Here is a 22,461-nt window from a genome sequence, read left to right as displayed (position 1 = left end):
AAACAGAAAATTGCCTAGACCGGCACCGGGAATCGAACCCAGCCACCCTCAGCATGGTATTGCTTTGTAGCTGCGCGTCTTACCGCACGGCTAAGGAGGGCCTCAGAAACATGCGCAACAGATTGAGGAAGCCACGCAAACAGTACATCGCCAACAAAACTGACGGGAATAGAGTTTCCCTCCATCATGTAGAAACCTCTTATAACGATCTCCTCAATGTCAGTTACCGAAGATATATGAACGACCTCCAATCAAATCTTAAAAATAATCCGCCCAGGTTTAGGAGATTTATCAAATCGCAAAAGACGGCTAATCAAGTTCCGAACAATGTTGTTTATGGCGACACTACAGCTACCACATCTGATAAAGCTGCGAACCTCTTCGCCGACTATTTTCAGAGTGTGTTCAATGTGAACCCTCCGCAAACTCACCCAGATATTTTTTCGAATGTTCTACCGCACGATATTGACCTCGCGCCCTTTCTGTTCTCCGACCTAGAAGTGTTGAAAGCTCTTCGCAATTTAGATGCTTCAAAAGGTGCCGGAGTGGATGGCCTAACACCTTTCCTGCTGAAAGCCTGTGCTGAATCACTAGCGGCTCCACTAACACTACTTTTCAACAGATCGTTAAGTGAAAAAAACGTTCCCTGGACTATGGAAAACAGCAACGATGATTCCAATTCACAAATCTGGTTGTTAATAACTACCGTGGAGTTTCCATTCTTTGTTGTGTTGGAAAACTTCTTGAATCATTAGTTCATAAAGTTTTGTTATCTGCTGTTAAATCATTCATTTCAATTCATCAGCACGGTTTTCTTCCTCAACGCTCTAGTATAACGAATCTGCTATGCTATTCTAATGCGCTCTTCCGTGAAGTCGAGAAGCGCAATCAGGTGGACTCCGTATACGTAGATTTTTCTAAAGCTTTCGACACCGTACCTCACCAACATGCTGCTGCAAAGCTACGCCACTTGGGTTTCCCTGAATGAATAGCAGATTGGATAATGTCATACCTGAATGGCAGAAAGGCTTTCGTTCGTGTTGATGCCTCACGGTCTAGGACTTTCAGCATTACCTCGGGTGTGCCCCAGGGCAGCGTTCTGGGACCTTTACTGTTTATCCTGTATTCCTGTATATCAATTACTTGACCAACTGCCTTACCTCTGCAAAGCTTCTGTACGCTGACGACCTAAAAATTTTCAGAGTAATTCACTCTTTGCTGGATTGTGTTGCTCTACAAACTGATATTGACGTACTCCGCCGTTGGTGCGATGAGAACGGAATGAGCGTGAATGTGGCGAAATGTAAAGTAATCACCTTCTGCCGAATCATATCACCAATAATGTACACAGCTATACTTTTGCCGATACTGCACTAGAGCGTGTTTCGTCGATTCGTGACTTGGGCGTTACAATGGACTCTAAATTGTGGTTCAACGAACATATTTCTGCAATAACGGCGAAGGCATCGCAGTTTTTGGATTTCTTCGTAGGAATGCAGTTCATTTTACCGATGTTTACACCTTGAAAGCTCTGTACCCGGGCAGAAGCCATGAATAGAATAACAAAACATGATATGGACTTGACTGATATAATAGATAAAAGAACAGGCAACAATATCAAAAATTTACACCGAAATATCATTTAAATGTCAAGATATGCTATAGATAAGAACAAACTAATGGCACTTGATATCGATCACTTATTACAAATAACATATCTTGATATCCTGATGATATTTTAGTGCAAAATATTGATATTGTCGTCTGATCTTTTATCTCTTATATCAATCATGTCCATATATCATTTTGCTATCATATCTTCCTCTTCTTATTGGCATTACATCCCCTTACTGGGACAGAGCCGCCTCGCAGCTTAGTGTTCATTAAGCACTTCCACAGTTATTAACTGCGAGGTTTCTAAGCCAAGTTACCATTTTTGCATTCGTATATCATGAGGCTAACACGATGATACTTTTATGCCCAGGGAAGTCGAGACAATTTCCAATCCCGAACATTGTCTAGACTGGCACCGGGAATCGAACCCAGCCACCCTCAGCATGTTCTTGCTTTGTAGACGCGCGTCTTACCGCACGGCTAAGGAGGCCCCCCTGGCCTTCTTCACATACACGCGCTTTCTCGATACACGACAAAAATTGGGTTCTGCGTTCTTTAACCGATTCAATACAGATGGGTCATATATGACCCAAGACGAAAATCAGCTGTCAAAAATCAGTTTTAAGAGATAGAGCCTTGCTTTCTTCAGCAAAAATGTTCAAATTTAACTGCTCCATCCAGGAAAAATATTGCACAGGTCAGGTTACGGGGACTACGACGATCTAGAGCATCCAAACTATCCTTTCTAATTTCGATGTTCTTAAGAATCAACACCATACTTCACCATATTCTTGTTAAATAATTGAAATTGAAATGCTCAATGATAAACTTCTGCGCCTGTCCAGCGGTATAACAGATCTTTTTCAATATCTACGATACTCCAAATCGTCCTTGAATTCAGATCTTAATATTCAAATCGATCAACAAGAAGATCTACGATGTCTCAACTTTTTTTATGAGTTGGAATAGCTCCAAGGTACCTCGTAATAATAATAATTACACCATTACAGACAAACTACAGAATTCGTTCGACATCCACGACACTCCAAACTATCCTTGAGTACAGATCTTATTATTCAAATCGATCAACATGAAGATCTTTGATGTCCTTACTAGTTTTATGAGTTGGAATAGCTCCAAGGTACCTCGTAACACCATTACAGACACACCGCCAATTCGATCAATATCTACGACACTCCAAACCATCCTTGAGTACAGATCTTAATGTTCAAATCGATCAACATGAAGATCTTCGATGTCCTTACTAGTTTTATGAGTTGGAATAGCTCCAAAGTACCTCGTAACACCATTACAGACACACCACAGAATTCGATCAATATCTACGACACTCCAAATTAACCTTGAGTACTGATCTTAATATTCCAATCGATTAACATGAAGATCTTTGATGTCCTTACTAGTTTTATGAGTTGGAATAACTCCAAGATACCTCGCTCAAAATCTACGACACTTCAAATCATCATTGAGTACAGATCTTAATGTTCAAATCGATCAACATGAAGATCTTCGATGTCCTTACTAGTTTTATGAGTTGGAATAGCTCCAAAGTACCTCGTAACACCATTACAGACACACCACAGAATTCGATGAATATCTACTACACTCCAAACTATCCTTGAGTACAGATCTTAATATTCAAATCGATCAAAAAGAAGATCTTCGATGTCCCCACTATTTTTATAAATTGAAATAGACCAACGGTATCTCGTAACACCATTACAGACACACTACAGAATTAGATCAATATCTACAACACTCCAAACTATTCTTGAGTACAAATCTTAACATTCAAAACGATCAACACGAAGATCTTTGATGTCTCAACTATTTTCATGGGCTGGAATAGCTGTTACTTAGGTCCTTTTGAAAAGTTAAGCGAGAATTCGTTGAGTTTCTACGACACTACAAACTGTCTTTGAGCTAAGATCCTAATATTCAAATAGATTAACAAGAAGATCTTGGATGTCTCCACTATTTTTATGAGTTGGAATAGCTCATTTATGGTATCATAGATATTCTGGGAATGTTATGATTTGTATATACTAGTGTAATGATGTCCCGTAGGGCTTCACCAATTAACACACAAGCTCGGAAACCTATTAATCACTCTGTTGGTCCTGTAGACCTCCAATATCTGAACTCAAGAATGATTTGCAGTACCGCAGGAACGCTGAGAATGTTGTGATTTGTGTATACCGGTATAATGATGTCCCATGAGGCTTCACCAAGTAACACACAAACTCGGAATCCTATGAATCACTCTGTTGGTCTTAAAGATCTCCAATATCTGAACTCAAGAATGATTTGGAGTACCGCAGGCAGGGGCAGCAGGGACTTTGTCCAAGGGCTTGACGATCCCTCCCCAGGCCATCTGCGAGTTGTGGCGCCTGCCTAGGATGTGGTGGGGTTTGACAGTGGGCCCTGTTAAACCTCTATAAAAAGCTGCATGTATCCGCAAGTAGGCTCCGCCAAAGCGACCGTGTGCCGCTCAAAGCGCACAAGCCCAAGTCCTGGTGTTAGGTGGGACGCTAAACAGCCCTGACACGACGGCCCTCCGGCGAGAAAGGAGGTTTGCGCAGGCCCAATAAGCCGCCTGGAAAACCAATAATTACGAACAATATAAGAGATAATGCGACTCGATATAATCGGCAAAGACCTAGGCGACGAATAAAGGATCACGATTGGAAGCTTGGAACATGGAACTGCAAGTCGCTAGGTTTCGCAGGTTGCGACAGGATGATCTACGATGAATTACACCCCCGCAACTTCGACGTCGTGGCGCTGCAGGAGATTTGCTGGACAGGACAGAAAGTGTGGAAAAGCGGGCATCGGGCGGCTACCTTCTACCAAAGCTGTGGCACCACCAACGAGCTGGGAACCGGCTTCATAGTGCTGGGAAAGATGCGCCAACGCGTGATTGGGTGGCAGCCAATCAACGCAAGGATGTGCAAGCTGAGGATTAAAGGCCGTTTCTTCAACTATAGCATCATCAACGTGCACTGCCCACACGAAGGGAGACCCGACGACGAGAAAGAAGCGTTCTACGCACAGCTGGAGCAGACATACGATGGATGCCCACTGCGGGACGTCAAAATCGTCATCGGTGACATGAACGCGCAGGTAGGAAGGGAGGAAATGTATAGACCGGTCATCGAACCGGATAGTCTGCACACCGTATCGAATGACAACGGCCAACGATGCATAAACTTCGCAGCCTCCCGCGGAATGGTAGTCCGAAGCACCTTCTTTCCCCGCAAAAATATCCACAAGGCCACATGGAGATCACCTAACCAAGAAACGGAAAACCAAATCGACCACGTTCTAATCGACGGTAAATTCTTCTCCGACATCACGAACGTCCGCACTTACCGCAGTGCAAATATTGAATCCGACCACTACCTCGTTGCAGTTTGCCTGCGCTCAAAACTCTCGACGGTGTACAACACGCGTCGAAGTCGGACGCCGCGGCTTAATATTGGGCGGCTACAAGACGGTAGGCTAGCCCAAGAATACGCGCAGCAGCTGGAAGTGGCACTCCCAACGGAAGAGCAGCTAGGCGCAGCGTCTCTTGAAGATGGCTGGAGAGATATTCGATCCGCCATTGGTAGCACCGCAACCGCTGCACTTGGCACGGTGCCCCCGGATCGGAGAAACGACTGGTATGACGGCGAATGTGAGCAGTTATTTGAGGAGAAGAATGCAGCATGGGCGAGATTGCTGCAACACCGCACGAGGGCGAATGAGGCACGATATAAACAGGCGCGGAACAGACAAAACTCGATTTTCCGGAGGAAAAAGCGTCAGCAGGAAGATCGAGACCGTGAAGAGACGGAGCAACTGTACCGCACTAATAACACACGAAAGTTCTATGAGAAGTTGAACCGTTCACGTAAGGGCCACGTGCCACAGCCTGATATGTGCAAGGACATAAACGGGAACCTTCTTACGAACGAGCGTGAGGTGATCCAAAGGTGGCAGCAGCACTACGAAGAGCACCTGAATGGCGATGTGGCAGACGAAGATGGCGGTATGGTGATGGACCTAGGGGAACGCGCGCAGGACATAATTCTACTGGCCCCGGATCTCCAGGAAATCCAGGAGGAGATTGGCCAGCTGAAGAACAACAGAGCCCCTGGGGTTGATCAACTACCAAGAGAGCTATTTAAACACGGTGGAGAGGCACTGGCTAGAGCGCTGCACTGGGTCATTACCAAGATTTGGGAGGAGGAAGTTTTGCCGCAGGAGTGGATGGAAGGTGTCGTGTGTCCCATCTACAAAAAGGGCGATAAGCTGGATTGTAGCAACTACCGCGCAATCACATTGCTGAACGCCGCCTACAAGGTATTCTCCCAAATTTTATGCCGTCGACTAGCACCAATTGCAAGGGAGTTCGTGGGCAGTACCAGGCGGGTTTTATGGGCGAACGCTCCACCACGGACCAGGTGTTCGCCATTCGCCAAGTACTGCAGAAATGCCGCGAATACAACGTGCCCACACATCATCTATTCATCGACTTCAAAGCCGCATATGATACAATCGATCGGGACCAGCTATGGCAGCTAATGCACGAAAACGGATTTCCGGATAAACTGACACGGTTGATCAAAGCGACGATGGATCGGGTGATGTGCGTAGTTCGAGTTTCAGGGGCATTCTCGAGGCCCTTCGAAACCCGCAGAGGATTACGGCAAGGTGATGGTCTTTCGTGTCTGCTATTCAACATCGCTTTGGAAGGGGTAATACGAAGAGCAGGGATTAACACGAGTGGCACAATTTTCAATAAGTCCGTCCAGCTATTTGGCTTCGCCGACGACATAGATATTATGGCACGTAACTTTGAGAAGATGGAGGAAGCCTACATCAGACTGAAGAGGGAAGCCAAGCGGATCGGACTAGTCATCAACACGTCGAAGACGAAGTACATGATAGGAAGAGGTTCAAGAGAAGACAATGTGAGCCACCCACCGCGAGTTGGCATCGGTGGTGATGAAATCGAGGTGGTAGAAGAATTTGTGTACTTGGGCTCACTGGTGACTGCCGAAAATGATACCAGCAGAGAAATTCGGAGGCGTATAGTGGCTGGAAATCGTGCATACTTTGGACTCCGCAAGACGCTTCGATCGAATAGAGTTCGCCGCCGTACCAAACTGACCATCTACAAAACGCTCATTAGACTGGTAGTCCTCTACGGACACGATACCTGAACGATGCTCGTGGAGGACCAACGCGCACTCAGGTTTTCGAAAGGAAAGTGCTGCGTACCATCTATGGTGGGGTGCAGATGGCGGACGGTACATGGAGGAGGCGAATGAACCACGAGTTGCATCAGCTGTTGGGTGAACCATCCATCGTTCACACCGCGAAAATCGGACGACTGCGGTGGGCCGGGCACGTAGCCAGAATGTCGGACAATAACCCGGTGAAAATGGTTCTCGACAACGATCCGACGGGCACAAGAAGGCGAGGTGCGCAGCGGGCAAGGTGGATCGATCAGGTGGAAGATGACTTGCGGATCCTCCGTAGACTGCGTGGCTGGCGACATGTTGCCATGGACCGAGCCGAATGGAGAAGACTCTTACATACCGCACAGGCCACTTCGGCCTTAGTCTGAAATAATAATAATAATAAGGAACTCTGAGCATGTTGTGATTTGTGTATGCTGGTGTAATGATGTCCCGTGGGTTGCTCCAACTATCACACAAGCTCAGGATCCTATGAATCACTCTGTTGGTTTTGTAAGACCTCCAATATCTGAACTCAAGAATGGTTTGGAGTACCGTAGCTATTCTGGGAATGTTGAATTTCTTATATACTGACGCAATGATGTCCTGTGGAGCTTCTCCAACTAACACATAAGCTCGGGAACCTATGAATCACTCTGTTGATCTTGTAGACCTCCAATATCTGTACTCAAGAATGATTTGGAGTACCGCAGGAACTTTGAGAATGTTGTGATTTATGTATACTGGTGTAATGATGTCCCGTGGTGTTGCTCCAACTATCACACAAGCTCAGGACCCTATGAATCACTCTCTTGGTGTTGTAGACCTCCGATATCTGAACTCAAGAATGGTTTGTAGTACCGTGGCTATTCTGGGAAGGTTGATTTTTTTGTATATTGATGTTATGTTGTCCCATGGGGATCCTACAACTAACATACAAGCTCAGGAACCTATCAATCACTATGTTAGTCTTGTAGACCTCTAAGATCTGAACTCAAGAATAGTTTGGAGTACCGTTGATGTTCTGGTAACACTGAGATTTGATAAAAATAGTTTAATTATGTCTCAAGTACCATTTCCAACTTCATTTTAGGATTTAGGCCCCGTAGAACGCTTTGTTGTTTATGTAGATCATCAAGTTCTGTACTCAAGAAGGGTTTAGAAGCCCAAAAAGATCTAAAAAAAATTTCCCCCCATATTTCTACTTTTTTATGGTTTGCGTCCGTTTTTGAAACAGTATGTCCAAAATTTATGTTGAAATACGACGAAAAACAAATCCATATTGAATCGGTTAATGCACGCATATGCCCGGGGGCCGTTTGGCATGAAATAATTTGTCATAATAGTCGTTTGCCGTCGGAGACCATTCCTCAGAACGTATTATTCCCCAAACAGTGAAAGTAAAAGCAGAAAAGTAATTCTATTCTATTGATTCTTTGTTCGTATCATTTTTTTTTTAAATCAAACGGTAGCTCGAGATAAGGCGAAACACGTGATGTGGCCTTTCTTTTAAATCGCGGTGCAATGCGAAAGGGGAGATCATTGCTTCTTTTATATTACGCAATAGCTCGAGGTAATTGCAAAAGATCTCAACTCGAGTTGATGATGCCTTCTTTTTAAGCACACGTTTGTTCGGAGGAATGCAAAAGGGGAGATCATTCCACGATTGTTCGTGATAATTCAAAAGAGTTGATGGTGTCTTCTTTTGAAGCACGCATTTGCTCGGTGCAATGCAAAAGGGGAGACTATTCCTTCTTTTAAATTACGCAATAGCTCGGGATAATGTAGATAATAAAAGAATTTATTATGCCTTTCAAAGGCTTCCCTTTTCAAAGGAAAAGGGTTTCCGCAATGTGGGACTCTGCGAAATGGAATTCCGCGGAATGACATTCCGCAATGTGTCGTACAATCGAGAATATGTGTACTATAGATAGTAGAATCTATAGATGAGCGAAAGCATGGCTTATGACGTCACAGTCACAGTCACATTTTCATTAAAATAGTGACGTCATGCTCGTTTGGAGACACGTTTGACAGTTCGTTTGGAGACAGAGGTGATGGTCTTTCGTGTCTGCTATTCAACATCGCTTGGAATGTGAGCCACCAACCGCGAGTCAGCATCGGTAGTGACGAAATCGAGGTGGTAGTAGAATTTGTGTACTTGGGCTCACCTCGAGTAGTAGAATTTGTGACTGCCGAAAATGATACCAGCAGAGAAACTCGGAGCCGCATAGTGGCTGGAAATTGTACATACTTTGGACTCCGCAAGACGCTCCGATCGAATAGAGTTCGCCGCCGTACCAAACTGACAATCTACAAAACGACCATTAGACCGGTAGTCCTCTACGGACACGAGACCTGGACGATGCTCGTGGAGGACCAACGCGCACTCGGAGTTTTCGAAAGGAAAGTGCTGCGTACCATCTATGGTGGGGTGCAGATGGCGGACGGTACGTGGAGGAGGCGAATGAACCACGAGTTGCATCAGCTGTTGGGAGAACCATCCATCGTTCACACCGCGAAAATCGAACGACTGCGGTGGGCCGGGCACGTAGGTAGCCAGAATGTCGGACAATAACCCGGTGAAAATGGTTCTCGACAACGATCCGACGGGCACAAGAAGGCGAGGTGCGCAGCGGGCAAGGTGGATCGATCAGGTGGAAGATGAATTACGGACCCTCCGTAGACTGCGTGGTTGGCGATTTGTAGCCATGGACCGAGCCGAATGGAGAAGACTCTTATATACCGCACAGGCCACTTCGGCCTTAGTCTGAATAAATAATAATAAATAATGTGTAATAAATAATGTGTTATTGACTACTAAATGATAAAACGCAGATTACATACTAAGGCTCTGTCTCATTTGGAGAATTAAACTGAAATTAAACTTAAAAGTGACATTTCAATAATTATCGAATAACCCTACTCGCAGAGCATGATTACTTTTGACAGATATCGAATCATTTAGCATCGATGTCTTATTGGAATTGCTGGGTAGCACCAGCCATTCTTATGGCCGGGTTATTTGTTAATTTTCGAATTGTCACTTTTAAGTTTAATTCTCCAAATGAGACAGACCCTAAATTGTCGATAACATCTTTGACAGTCACTTTTAAGCTTAATTCGGGAAATGAGACAGACCCAAAAGGCGAAGAACTAATTGGTTTGAGAGAACTCACTCACTCATATATTCTGAACCCCCTAGGGGTCATAGGGCCAACGTGAAAGAACAGTAGATGCATTAGAAAATGCAAACTTAAGTGGGCTTTTCACATAATGCGAATGAACTGGAAAGAGGCCGCCTACTTCCAAAAACCCCAAAAGGCTATCTGTTGCAGCAGAAGTGAACCTGGACACTCTAAATGTTCAGGAACCCTATGGAGAAGTATCGACAAGGGTTGGCTTTAGTGTGATATTTCTTAAAAAAAAAACGAAGGTTTTGGATTTGTTTGTTTAAATATCTGTTTTATTTTACATTATCCTAGCAACGACGCAGGCATAGATCTAAAAATATTCGCTCTAAGATCTACTTTACAAAATAGGCTTCTTTCGTTTTCTCTAAACGTCGAAAAAAAAAAGATGAAGGTTTAGATAGCTTTTTTCTGGTCATTTCGCCAATAAACAGAAGCAAACCGGCAGTGGTGCCTGGTTATACCTATCTTATGGTCATACTTGATTTACTGCTTCTAGCCTTTTGTTTTTCTTTCGGACTAAATCATGCATGAATCGCTTACACTAAAAGACAGTTTTTAAAATTATTATCGTAGGTCTCAAAGCGATGTCAGTCGGCAGCAGCACGTTTTAAACATAAATAATTGGTGAAATGGAATGTATCGCGTTTATTGAAATGAATTGTGTTAGTTATGGTGATAGTTTTTTAATCAGCCTGCGTTGACAAATACCTATATTTTTTCGCTTGAAAATCGATTGGTGCCGATATTAGCAGAACTGCCTTCAATCCATAGCGGAAACAAATGCGATCAAAAAGCTTTTTGACGTAATTTTAATTTTAATTATAATTTAAAACGACCCGAAATTTAATGAAGTAGAGTTAGTAGTCAGTGCGACTGTTATCGAAAGGAAAATACGGCACTTGAATTTAGATGTGATCAGACATGCTTACTAGAGTCATAGACTAATGGACGGAGTTTGTAGATGTCCTACAAGGCTCTAAGGAATGTTTTTTGTATCCTAGGCTAAGGTTTCAATTAAAAGATTCATGCTCCCGAAGAAAGTGCTGTGTTTCATGTTAAAATATTTCCATTCTTATCAATCTGCATCTAGGGGGTAGGATTTATATCACAATATGTCTTCTTTAAGTAATAGTTAAAATGATTTTTTCTCCCGCGACTTTAATTTGTTCGAGTGTTTCTCAGTTTGACCAACTAATTTCCAAATTGTATCATCAATTGGGAAGTCGGGCCAGATGCAGTTTAGTCAACCCAAGTGGATTGATTAAGTTAGTTTCATCCCTAAGCCTACATTGAGTAAAAGATTTGTTTCTATTCACAATATAATGTAACCAACAAACGGATGGGCACGCGCTTTCAACAAGATCATAATATTTCCACATATCTACAAACGATACCCGGAACGGTGTGTGTGTTGTGTGCCCTGTACCTATTGGAAGGAGATAACGAATCTCCCAGGTCTGTTCGCAACTCGACAAAACAATGTTTACAAAATATCTAAAAGGTACAACAAGGAAACATACGAGAGAACCAATTTGGTCTAGATGAGTCGCTCCTCGGGTGGTGGTTTCAGGACGTTGTCCATTTCCAGTCTTGGGTTGCAGTACTCCTGGGCGCTGGGACTGTACGTTCCTCTGGTGGCCCGTTTGTTACGCGCCGTCACCAGGAATGCACCGAACAGAGCGCCCGCTATCGCCAGGATACCGATCACCACCGGTACCACGATGAGAGCGATGTCCGCACCGGTTGTTCCCTCAGCTTCCAGTGTAGCCTGTTTAATGTGGACGAGAGATTCAAGTTGATCATATGGTTTTGTGATCGATGCAGTTGATAAAGCTATATTGTTGCACATGCGATGTTAAATGAAATGTTAGAAGTTCCTTCACCGTTTAGATTTCTAAGTATAATTAGTAGCAAAATATTTCGTGCATCTCGCTTTAAATTAAAGTTTGTTAAAATAAAATCCAATTATTAAATAGACTGAAATAAATAATTATTTCTTTTATTGTCCTATTCTAGTCTATGAACAATAAAGGGTGTGGAAAAAATAAATAGAGAAATTGATAAAATCGCAAAAATCAGTTTTCCTGAAGAATTTTCTAGGTAAGGTTGAAATTTTATGATTTTTTTGAGGGAGGAGGAGACAGTAAAAGAAAAGAAAATTTGTTTGCAAGATAAAATAATTCAATATATCTTCGAAAATTGTTTGTAATTAGTCACCGATCGGGTAGCACGTACATTATTATTAATTTTGCTCCGCTTAATTGAACGCGCTATTGCTACGTAAGTGAATTATGCCGTGCGATATCAATAACTGTTCCGTGAGTGGCGACAAGTGGTGTTGTTTCGGGTCGTGTTGTAGATAGTTTCATGCTGCATGCGTCGGCGCCCAGTGAAATTACAAGAAACACATTAGGCCGATACAAATATTTAAAATCTATTTTGTCTCCCTCCCCCTCGGATTTTTTTTGCCAAAAAAAATATTTTGAGGGGGCAACAAAATAAAATTTGGATAATTTTGAGGATTTTCAAAAAAATCTTTAACAAATCCGAGGAGTTTTTTAGTTAATTTTTCATTTTAACATTCATTTTTTATTATCCCCCCCCTCCTTGACTTTTCGGAGACCAGTAGGACAAAATGTTAATTAAATATTTGTAACGGCCTTATTGCATATATGCTACCATTGTGCTACGAATGCCAAAAGCGCTTCGTTCATTTATTTATTCATTTATTTAGTTTACATCTGAACAGATAACACTGAATCGACAATTTGACGCCACAATACACGGTTCGAGGCCGCATCTCTCCATCCTCGAATGCGCCCCACGCTCGCCAAGTCGTTTTGCACCTGGTCTGCCCACCTCGCTCGCTGCGCTCCACGCCGCCTCGTACCTGCCAGATTGGAAGTGAACACCATCTTTGCAGGGTTGCTGTCCGGAATTCTTGTAACATGTCCTGCCCATCGTACCCTTCCGGCTTTATCTACCTTCTGGATACAAGGTAGTACAAGGAAGTACTTCGTATTGGAAGTTAGTTTTGAAAAACTTCTCAGCCAGCAGGCATTAAAGCATAATAAGTTCCTTAGGGATGCTAATCACAAGTTAGCATCCGTTCTCATCCAGCTAAAAACTGGAAGCTTTGAGAACATTGAAGTGGATATTAATGAGTTAAAGAAGGAAATACAATCTTCTACTCAAAATCAGAGTAACATGAACAAAAAACTGCTGATGTTGATGAGATAAAAAATCACATCACGTCACTGTTCGATTCGTCATTGTAGTCGACGATGAAAAATATTGTAAAAATACTGGCAATCGACCTCACCAAAGAATTAAACCGAATATGTATTGAATTCGATAAAGTGAGCTCGCCAACAATCAGAATGGCCAACCATTACGAGGAACACAATTCAAGCCAGAGTGAATCTACTTCAACCTAGACCTGTGCGCCGAAGTATTTGAGAACGGCGGCGGCGTAAGGCCATTTTTACACCGGCGGCGGCGGCGGCGGCGGCGTTAATCGGCGTGAAGAACTTAGGGTCTGTCTCATTTGGAGAATTAAACTTAAAAGTGACAGTTCGAAAATTAAAAAAAAACACCCCGTTATAAGAATGGCTGGTGCTACCCAGCAATTCCAATAAGACATCGATGAAAAATGATTCGATATCTGTCCAAAGTAATCTTGCTCTGCGAGCATGGTTATTCGATAATTATTGAAATGTCACTTTTAAGTTTAATTTCAGTTTAATTATCCAATTGAGACAGACCCTTAGAGCATATAAAAAAAAAACGCTGCAAGGCGTATAATGCTTTTTATGAATTTATTGTTTTGTACAATTGCTAGCTACAGTCAAACTGATAGGGTGAACATCCTAATAACTATAGCTTGTATCTCCACAGCAACAGTCTACATTACATCCTCCACTAGGACATTGCCGCATCACAGCACATAAGTTCATTGGAAAGTAATTCGATTATAAATCCAAAAATTCGTTTGGAAATTCATCAAGATATTTCTCAGAAAATCTCAGAAAAAAGGAATTATGAGAATTGATTTAGAGTTTCCCTCATGAATTCCTTCAGAACTTCCTCCTAGAATCTTCCAGAACTTCCTTCCAATAATTCCCTTGAAAATTTATTTGGGTATTTCTTCGGAAATTCGTTCCGAAATTTCTTCAAAAGTTCCTTCAGGAATTTGTTAGGGATTGCTTCGGAAATTATTTCACGGAGCCTTTGGGAATTGGGAATTCGAAAACTTGTATTCCCAAACAAGTTTGAAAAATTCCTTCAAGGATTCTTTAGAAAAAAACCCATGAAAAATCTTCCAAGAATTTCTATAGGAATACCTACCGACACTGTTTTAGGAATACATTCGGAAATCCCTTTAGAAGAAAACCTTCGGAATTTGATTTAGGATTTATTTTAAATTCCTTCATGAATTTCTAATAAAAATTCTGCCAGTAATTTCTCTAAGAATTTTTTCGGTAACTCTAAAAAGATACTTTTGGTATTTGTTCAAAATGTTTCTCTGGAATTCATTTGGAACTTTCTCCAGGATTTCTTTCCGAATTTCCTATAGGAACTCCTTCGGACATTCCTCCGGAAGTTCCTTTAGCAACTCTTCCAGAAATTCCTGCAGAATGTAGATCTTTGAAAATTTCCTTTAAAATTTCTTTAAGAATTCTTTCGGGAATCTCTTCTGAAATGCTTTTGGGAAGTCTTCGGAAATTTCGTTTATAATATTCCTTAATTTTTTTTAATACGTCGTTTAAGTGTTTTTTAGTTGAAAATAAGTTCAACACTCAAATACCTTTTTTTCAAAATTCCTTTAAAAATTGCTCCAAATTAGGATTCGTTCCACAACTATTCCTGCAGCAATTTTGTATGGTTCACTGAAAAAAAAATGCCAAGGAAGTTCCAAAGGAAAACAAATAAAAGGGCTATCTAGAGGGTTTTCTGAAGGAATCTTTTGATGAATGTCCAAATTAATTCCTGGTGGCTTTTCTAAAGGGATTCTCAAAGAAATTCCTTCTCTGACTCAATTCTTGAAGGAATTACCAAAAAGAACCTGAAAAAAATTTCGAACAGAATTTTAAAATGAATTTCTGAAGGAATTCTGAAAGAAAATTACAAAGGAATTTTTAATGGATTTTCCAAACAAGTAGCTATTGGAATATTAATAAAAATTTCATTATTTCTCCTAGAATTTCTTAGAAAATCCGGACAGCTATAAAACAAACTTAATTTTGACTCTAGAATCTAGACTACATGCCAAGAAAAACTCCCAAAATATCGAAATTTCTGATATAGACCGTTCCGATAATTATAAATACACTAAGAAAAAGTCACCAATTGAATTACCGTTTGTTATTCAATGAAAATGTCGATAACTCCTATAAATTACATCCTGCTCTTTCACGTGATGTATTAGTTTCGAATTTTTTGCTTAAAATTAGGAAAATATAAAGCTTTGATTTTTGACCATTTTTTTTTTGCACTAAATGGGTTGTTTTTGGAAAGTGTTTTTTTTTGTAAATTACATAGAAAAGAACGTATAGGTAATAAAATTTTCAATACAGATGTATAATAGATAATAATGTCTGTCTTTTCGCACGAGATCTGGCTGGAAAATAATTTCATTGACCTGCAAATTTCGAAAAACCACAAAAAAAATATTTGAAAATTTACGGTTTATCTTGGGGTTTCATCTGGACACTAATGACACAGACCACTTTGCTCCAAAAAGTAAAAAACTTTTGAAAAACGAGAGCTCGGAATAATTTTAAATGTTTTTTGGGGCTAATCGCTATTAATTTGAAATTGTTCTAATTCTCGTCCGATAGAAATTATTTTAATTTTAAAATCTATAATGCTTATTGAATGAGTATAAAAACCAGATAGAATGGATTAAGTAGTAATATTGATGACATTTTTGAAGTAATAGCTGAAAACACGGTGTGCAAAATCCTCGAAACATTGCGAAAGAAATATTATAGCACTTGACAAACATACAAAACATTCTGGAAAACTCGATGCTGTATGAAATTAAAAAGAATGTTAGGCTATATGTTATCATAAAACAGTAAATTATTTGAAAAAAATTGGAATTATTCAATAAACAAAAAGGATTCGGATCAAGAATTCCTTGGGAATTTACTGCAGGAGTTCCTTCGAAAATTTCATAGGATTTTTTTTTTGTAAATACCTCAAATAATTCTCTAGGAAATTAATTAGTAATTATTTCGGTAAGTCATAAAGAAACTCATTCTAGTAAACCTTCAAAAATTCCGTCAGGAATTCGACCGGGAATTCCTCCTCCTTAAAAAATTTCCACAAATGAAACCAGGTTTTTCTTTGAAATTTCCCTCGGGAATTGCTTCGAAACTTCTTAGGACCCTAGGAAATTTCTTAAAGAATTCTTCTGGAAATTCCTGCAAAATTCCTTCAAAGAATATTTCTGACAAATCCATCAGGAATTTCTTGAGAAATTCTTTTTGAAACATTTTTAAAATATTCTTGTACACTTGCCCTACATACATTTAAAACTTCCTACAAAATTTCTTCGGAAATTATTTTAACAATTGCACTGGAACTTTTCCAGGTATTCCATAACACATTCCATTTCTTCGGAAATTCATCTAGTAATACCTTCGGAATTTCCTCCGCCATTTTCTTCTAAAATTCTAGGGAGAATTTCCAGATATTAGATATAATTTCCTCCTAAAGGAATTACCGATATTCTTGAATTTCTTAAAGAATTTCTTTGAACATTCCTCCAAGAAATTCTTCGGAATTTTCTTCAGGGATTCCGTCAGATAATCCTCCAGAAATTACTAAGGAGATAGATCCAGAAATTTCTCAAGACTCTAAGAATTTTCTTTATGTGTTCGTGCAGAACTTCCTCCAGATAAATTATTTTAGAAAACCAAGAAATTTATTTGGGAATTGTTTATCAAAATAAAGTAATTTATTAGTCTGTTGGATAACACTGTTGAAAAGAGATTATCTCTTTCCCGCGGGCTTCGCGTAAGTGTCTCTACTCTGCCTCGGAAATTCATTTAGTAATTTCTTCGGAACTTTCTCCGCCATTTTCTTCCAAAATTCTACGACGTATTTTTGGATATCTCCGTACGAACTGCTAGAGCCATTTCCAAAGGCACTCCTAAAGAAATAATCGACATTTTTAAATTTCTGGAAGAATTTCTTTGGACATTCCTCCAAGAATTCCATCAAAATTTTCTCAAGGGATGCCTTCAGAAAATCCTCCTGAAATACGGGGATAAATCCAGAAAGTCCTCAAGACTAAGAATTTTCTTCATGTATTTCTTCAGAACTTCCTCCAGGACATACTTCGGAAATTATTTCAGGAAAACCAAGAAATTTCTTTGGCACTTGTTCATCAATGTAAATCGAAACCAGTTTTTTTTCTGGCAATTTAAGTACAAGCAGGAGTGAAGGAAATGTTCAATTTGCTGGGTCACATGCCCCATCGTGCTGTAGCTTTTGCATTCGTATATCACGAAGCTATCACAATGATATTCTATGCCCAGGGAAGTTTAAAACAATCCTACCAGACTGGGAATCCAAATCCAACATTCATAGTGTAGCCACGAATATAAGCACTACACCAATTAGGATGTAAATTTCAAACCTTCAAAAAGATTATGAACCACCTAATGCGACCAGAATGAGGTTATTCCACATGAAGTTACATATGAGATTAGAAGTTCATCGCTACGCTCGTTGATTTGTAGGTCTGTAGCCAAGAAGATGACCTTAGATGACCTAACATTTAACATGCCAATGCGGGTAAAAGTGACAGAAATAGCAAACAAATCAGCTAAAGTTATAATAGCTATTTAATCAATGCCTGATAGGTTGCCTTGGTTTTGCAGATGCAAAAGCACTGCATATTATGATTTTTGTGTTGGCCAATCATCGGCGTGAAATACGAAATTCGGCGGCGTGGAGGCAACCGGCGTACGGCGCGCCGCCGATACCTTGACCGGCGTCAGCGTATGCCAAAAAGTGTCGGCGGCGGCGGCGTGGCGCGGCGGCGCACAGGTCTACTTCAACCGAGGCCATCATGAATGAGTTGAAGTTGCTAAAGCACAGTCAATGCTCTGACATTAGTAACTCAAAATTTAGTGAACGAACTAAGCTCCGAGCCAGTGATAAATCCGGAGCTGACGGAGCCTCATTTTCATTCTGGATGTCACGAAAAGCGAACCCGGGCGTCCATAAGCGATCCCAGTGACAACGGCTGTCTCAGCGGTGGTGGTGCGGATGAAATTGTTTCGCTCGGTGGTAGTGGCGGTCGTGGCAGCAGCAGCACATAATTTGCACCCATGTTCAATCGACAATCGACGGCGTCCGTTGAGCTGAATCATCGGATGGCGGTCGCGCAGTCCAGTGGTTGTTGTTAATAAGGCACATAAGTGGAAATTAAGGGCCCTCCTTAACCGTGCGGTAAGACGCGTGGCTACAAAGCAAGACCATGCTGAGGGTGGCTGGGTTCGATTCGCGGTGCCGGTCTAGACAATTTTCGGATTGGAAATTGTCTCGACTTCCATGGGCATAAAAGTATCATCGTGTTAGCCTCATGATATACGAATGCAAAAATGGTAACTTGGCTTAGAAACCTCGCAGGTAATAACTGTGGAAGTGCTTAATGAACACTAAGCTGCGAGGCGGCTCTGTCCCAGTGTGGGGATGTTATGCCAATAAGAAGAAGAAGAAGAAGATGCCTGCCGGGTGACATTGAGAAGCATTACCCAGCCCCAATTTTGTTTTCGCGCTGCCCTCAGGGCCAATAGGAGCGAAAATCATGTCGAGTGTATGTACGACCTAAGCCGTTGAGTTGAACATTTGCCTGGAATTTGACTGACCAAATCATTTCGGTGGAAAAACGGGACGTTTAAATGCAAAACGGGACATGTCAGAAAACCTTGTGATAAAATTCAAGAGCTATGGAAAAATCAAAATTTATGGGCTTAATTTTCATTTTCCGTGTAAGAAATTCGAAATATTTTGGCGTGAATCATTCACCACCCTAACTTTCTATTGTATTAAGGACCAATTTCTTCACCTTCGCTTAACTGTTAAGCGGTGCTTACCCATACACTAAACATGGTTTAAGGCCTAAGTGAAGGTGAAGAAATCGACCCTAAGTTAGTCGTCGAAAAATACTTAACTAAAAATATTTCACTCTTCAAAGGGACGCGAACGAAAACACATGAGGATAAAATTTATTCAATTCAAATCTAAACGATTCACACCTCGGGAATCCTGTCTATTGATTTTGTTCCCATGTGATTCAATTATAGTCTTAATAGTCAATTTATAGTCTGATTTACAGTTCGGACTCCCGGCGATTTCCGCCGGATTGTACTTTAAATCGGGCTGAATTTCTAATTTGTCATAATGAAATTCCATAAATCCCGTCCACACACATGGGAGCAAATTTTGCAGACAAGCTTCTAATGCAGCGGTTCTCAACCTGGGGTACATGTACCCCTGGGGGTACCTTCGCTGGCCCTAGGGGCACAGAGAACAGACATGGAGGCTCGAACAAAATTTCTTGCAAAACATGTGTAAACAAACATCCTGAACCTCTTCGCCATCGATGTCGACATTGCAACTCACAATCTCATTTTGACAACACGATGGCGCTGGCATGCTCTTCCATGCATAACGACACTAGCGCACAGTGGCATTTTTTGATGACGCTAGCGCTGATTATGCACGAGATAACGGCGACATTCCAAAGTAATTTCAAAATGAACAGTAAAAAGTTATCACAACATGGCGAGTGGAGCTTCAACGTCTGGTCTCTGTGCTAGGGGGTACCTCGGACACAAATGCGTAATGGCGGACGTATTACAATTCCAATCAAAACTCATTGATATAGTTTTGATAATTGTGTATTTAAATTTATATTGTAAATAATATGCAATGCAATCAATAAATCCCAATTGAATTCTGCCTTCCACAACCAGCACAATGTATGTATAAATGGCTGCGGAACAAAAGATCGAATGAGCAAAACGTCGAATGAACAAATTCATTTTTTTTCGGTTGCTTCGTTGCAAGAGGATTAGAAGCATCCTTCTACGCATCTCGGAAGCCTTCTTCAAAGCAGCTTGAAGGCCTTCTTACAAGAGGCTCGGAAGCCTCCTGGGCACTTCAGAAGCCTCCTTTCAAGTGATTAGGTTGCCTCAAGTGATTAGGTTCAAGAGGCTCGTAAGCCTTCTTTTAAGAGGCTCGGGAGCCTCGTTTTAAGAGGCATGAAAACCTCCTTTCAAAAGATGCGATAGCATGGAAACCTCCTTTCAAGAGGCTCGAAAGCCTTTTTCAAGAGGTTCAGAAGCCTCCTTTCAAGTGGCTGAAAAGCCTCTTTCCAAGAAGCTCCGAAGCCTATTTTCAAGACGATTGGAAGCCTCCTTTCAAGAGGCTCAAAAATCCCTTTTAAGAGGCCCAAAAGCCTCCTTTCAAGAGGCTCGGAAGCCTCAAAAGACTTCTTTTCTAGAGGCTCAAAAGCATCTTTTTCTAGAGGCTCAAATGTCTCCTTTCAATATCTTTTCAAGAGGCTCGTAAGCCTCCTTCCAATATCTTTTCAAGAGGTTCGGAAGCCTCGTTTTAAGAGGCTCAGAAGTCACTACTTTCAAGAGGATCAGAAGTCTTCTTTCAAGAGGCTCAAAAACCTCCTTCCAGGCTCAGAAGTCTCCTTCCAAGAGGCTCGGAAGGCTCCTTTCAAGAGGCTTGGAAGCCTCATTTCAAGAGGCTCAAAAGCATCCTTTCAAGAGGCTCAAAAGCCTCCTTTTAAGAGGCTCGGGAGCGTCCTTTCAAGAGGCTCGGAAGACTCCTTTCAAGAGGCTCGGAAGGCTTCTTTCAAGAGGCTGGGAAGCCTTACAAGAGGCTCGGAAACCTCCTTTCAAGAGGCTCGGAAGCCTTACAAGAGGCTCAGAAGCCTCCTTTCAAGAGGCTCAAAATCCTCCTTTTCTAGAGGCTCAAAATCCTTCTTTCAAGAGGCTCGGAAGCTTCCTTCCAGACTTATAAGCCTTCTTTCAAGAGGCCCAGAAGCCTCCTTTTAAGAGGCTCAGAAGTCACTACTTTCAAGAGGCTCAGAAGTCTTCTTTCAAGAGGCTCAAAAACCTCCTTCCAGGCTCAGAAGTCTCCTTCTAAGAGGCTCGGAAGGCTCCTTTCAAGAGGCTTGGAAGCCTCATTTCAAGAGGCTCAAAAGCATCCTTTCAAGAGGCTCAAAAGCCTCATTTTAAGAGGCTCGGGAGCGTCCTTTCAAGAGGCTCGGAAGGCTTCTTTCAAGAGGCTGGGAAGCCTTACAAGAGGCTCGGAAACCTCCTTTCAAGAGGCTCGGAAGCCTTCTTTCAAGAGGCTCAGAAGGCTTACAAGAGGCTCAGAAGCCTCCTTTCAAGAGGCTCAAAATCCTCCTTTTCTAGAGGCTCAAAATCCTTCTTTCAAGAGGCTCGGAAGCTTCCTTCCAGACTTATAAGCCTTCTTTCAAGAGGCCCAGAAGCCTCCTTTTAAGAGGCTCAGAAGTCTCCTTTCAATAGACTCAAAAGCTTCCTTCCAGACTTATAAGCCTTCTTTCAAGAGGCTTAAAAGCCTCCTTCCAAGAGGCTCCTATCATGCGGCTCGGAAGACTCCTTTCAACATCCTTCTAAAAGGCTGGGAAGCCTTCTTCCAAAAGGCTCGGAAGCCTTCTTTCAAGAGGCTCGGAAGCCTCTTTTCAAGATGTTTGGTAGTCTCCTTTCAAGATCCTTTCAAGAGGCTCAAAAACCTTCTTCCAGGCTCAGAAGCCTCCTTTCAATAGGCTCAAAAGCCTCCTTTCAAGAGGCTCAAAAATCCCTTTCAAGAGACTCAAAAGCCTCCCTCTAAGAGGCTCTAAAGTGTCCTTTCAAGAGGCTCGGAAGCCTCCTTTCAAGAGGCTCAAAATCCTCCTTTTCTAGAGGCTCAAAATCCTCCTTTCAAGAGGCTCGGAAGCTTGCTTTTAAGAGGCTCAGAAGTCTCCTTTCAATAGACTCAAAAGCTTCCTTCCAGACTTATAAGCCTTCTTTCAAGAGGCTCAAAAGCCTCCTTCCAAGAGGCTCCTATCAAGAGGCTCGGAAGACTCCTTTCAACATCCTTCTAAGAGGCTGGGAAGCCTTCTTCCAAAAGGCTCGGAAGCCTTCTTTCAAGAGGCTCGGAAGCCTCTTTTCAAGATGTTTGGGAGTCTCCTTTCAAGATCCTTTCAAGAGGCTCAAAAACCTTCTTCCAGGCTCAGAAGCCTCCTTTCAAGAGGCTCAAAAATCCCTTTCAAGAGACTCAAAAGCCTCCCTCTAAGAGGCTCTAAAGTGTCCTTTCAAGAGGCTCGGAAGCCTTCTTTCAAGAGGCTCGGAAGGCTTACAAGAGGCTCA

At 41.7% G+C, this 22,461-nt stretch overlaps 1 protein-coding gene across 7 annotated transcripts in view; it reads right to left on the bottom strand.

Moving 5' to 3' along the window:
* Nucleotides 1–10,301: 10,301 nt before the first annotated feature.
* Nucleotides 10,302–22,461, bottom strand: part of LOC134220303 (protein crumbs) — a 209,499-nt gene continuing 197,339 nt past the window's right edge. For 3 of the 7 annotated variants that reach the window (XM_062699314.1, XM_062699317.1, XM_062699318.1), the window contains one exon: nucleotides 10,302–11,820. In XM_062699314.1, coding sequence (XP_062555298.1) covers nucleotides 11,589–11,820 — 232 coding nt within the window. In that variant the 3' untranslated portion in view covers nucleotides 10,302–11,588. The remainder of the gene's footprint in view (nucleotides 11,821–22,461) is intronic. The other 4 variants (XM_062699315.1, XM_062699319.1, XM_062699320.1 and 1 more) reach the window with 2 other exon arrangements.

This window comes from Armigeres subalbatus, chromosome 3 (genome assembly GCF_024139115.2).
Source record: "Armigeres subalbatus isolate Guangzhou_Male chromosome 3, GZ_Asu_2, whole genome shotgun sequence".
NCBI classification, from domain to species: domain Eukaryota; kingdom Metazoa; phylum Arthropoda; class Insecta; order Diptera; family Culicidae; genus Armigeres; species Armigeres subalbatus.
Note: the sequence above shows the minus strand (reverse complement) of the source record. Positions and strands in the feature narration are given on the sequence as shown.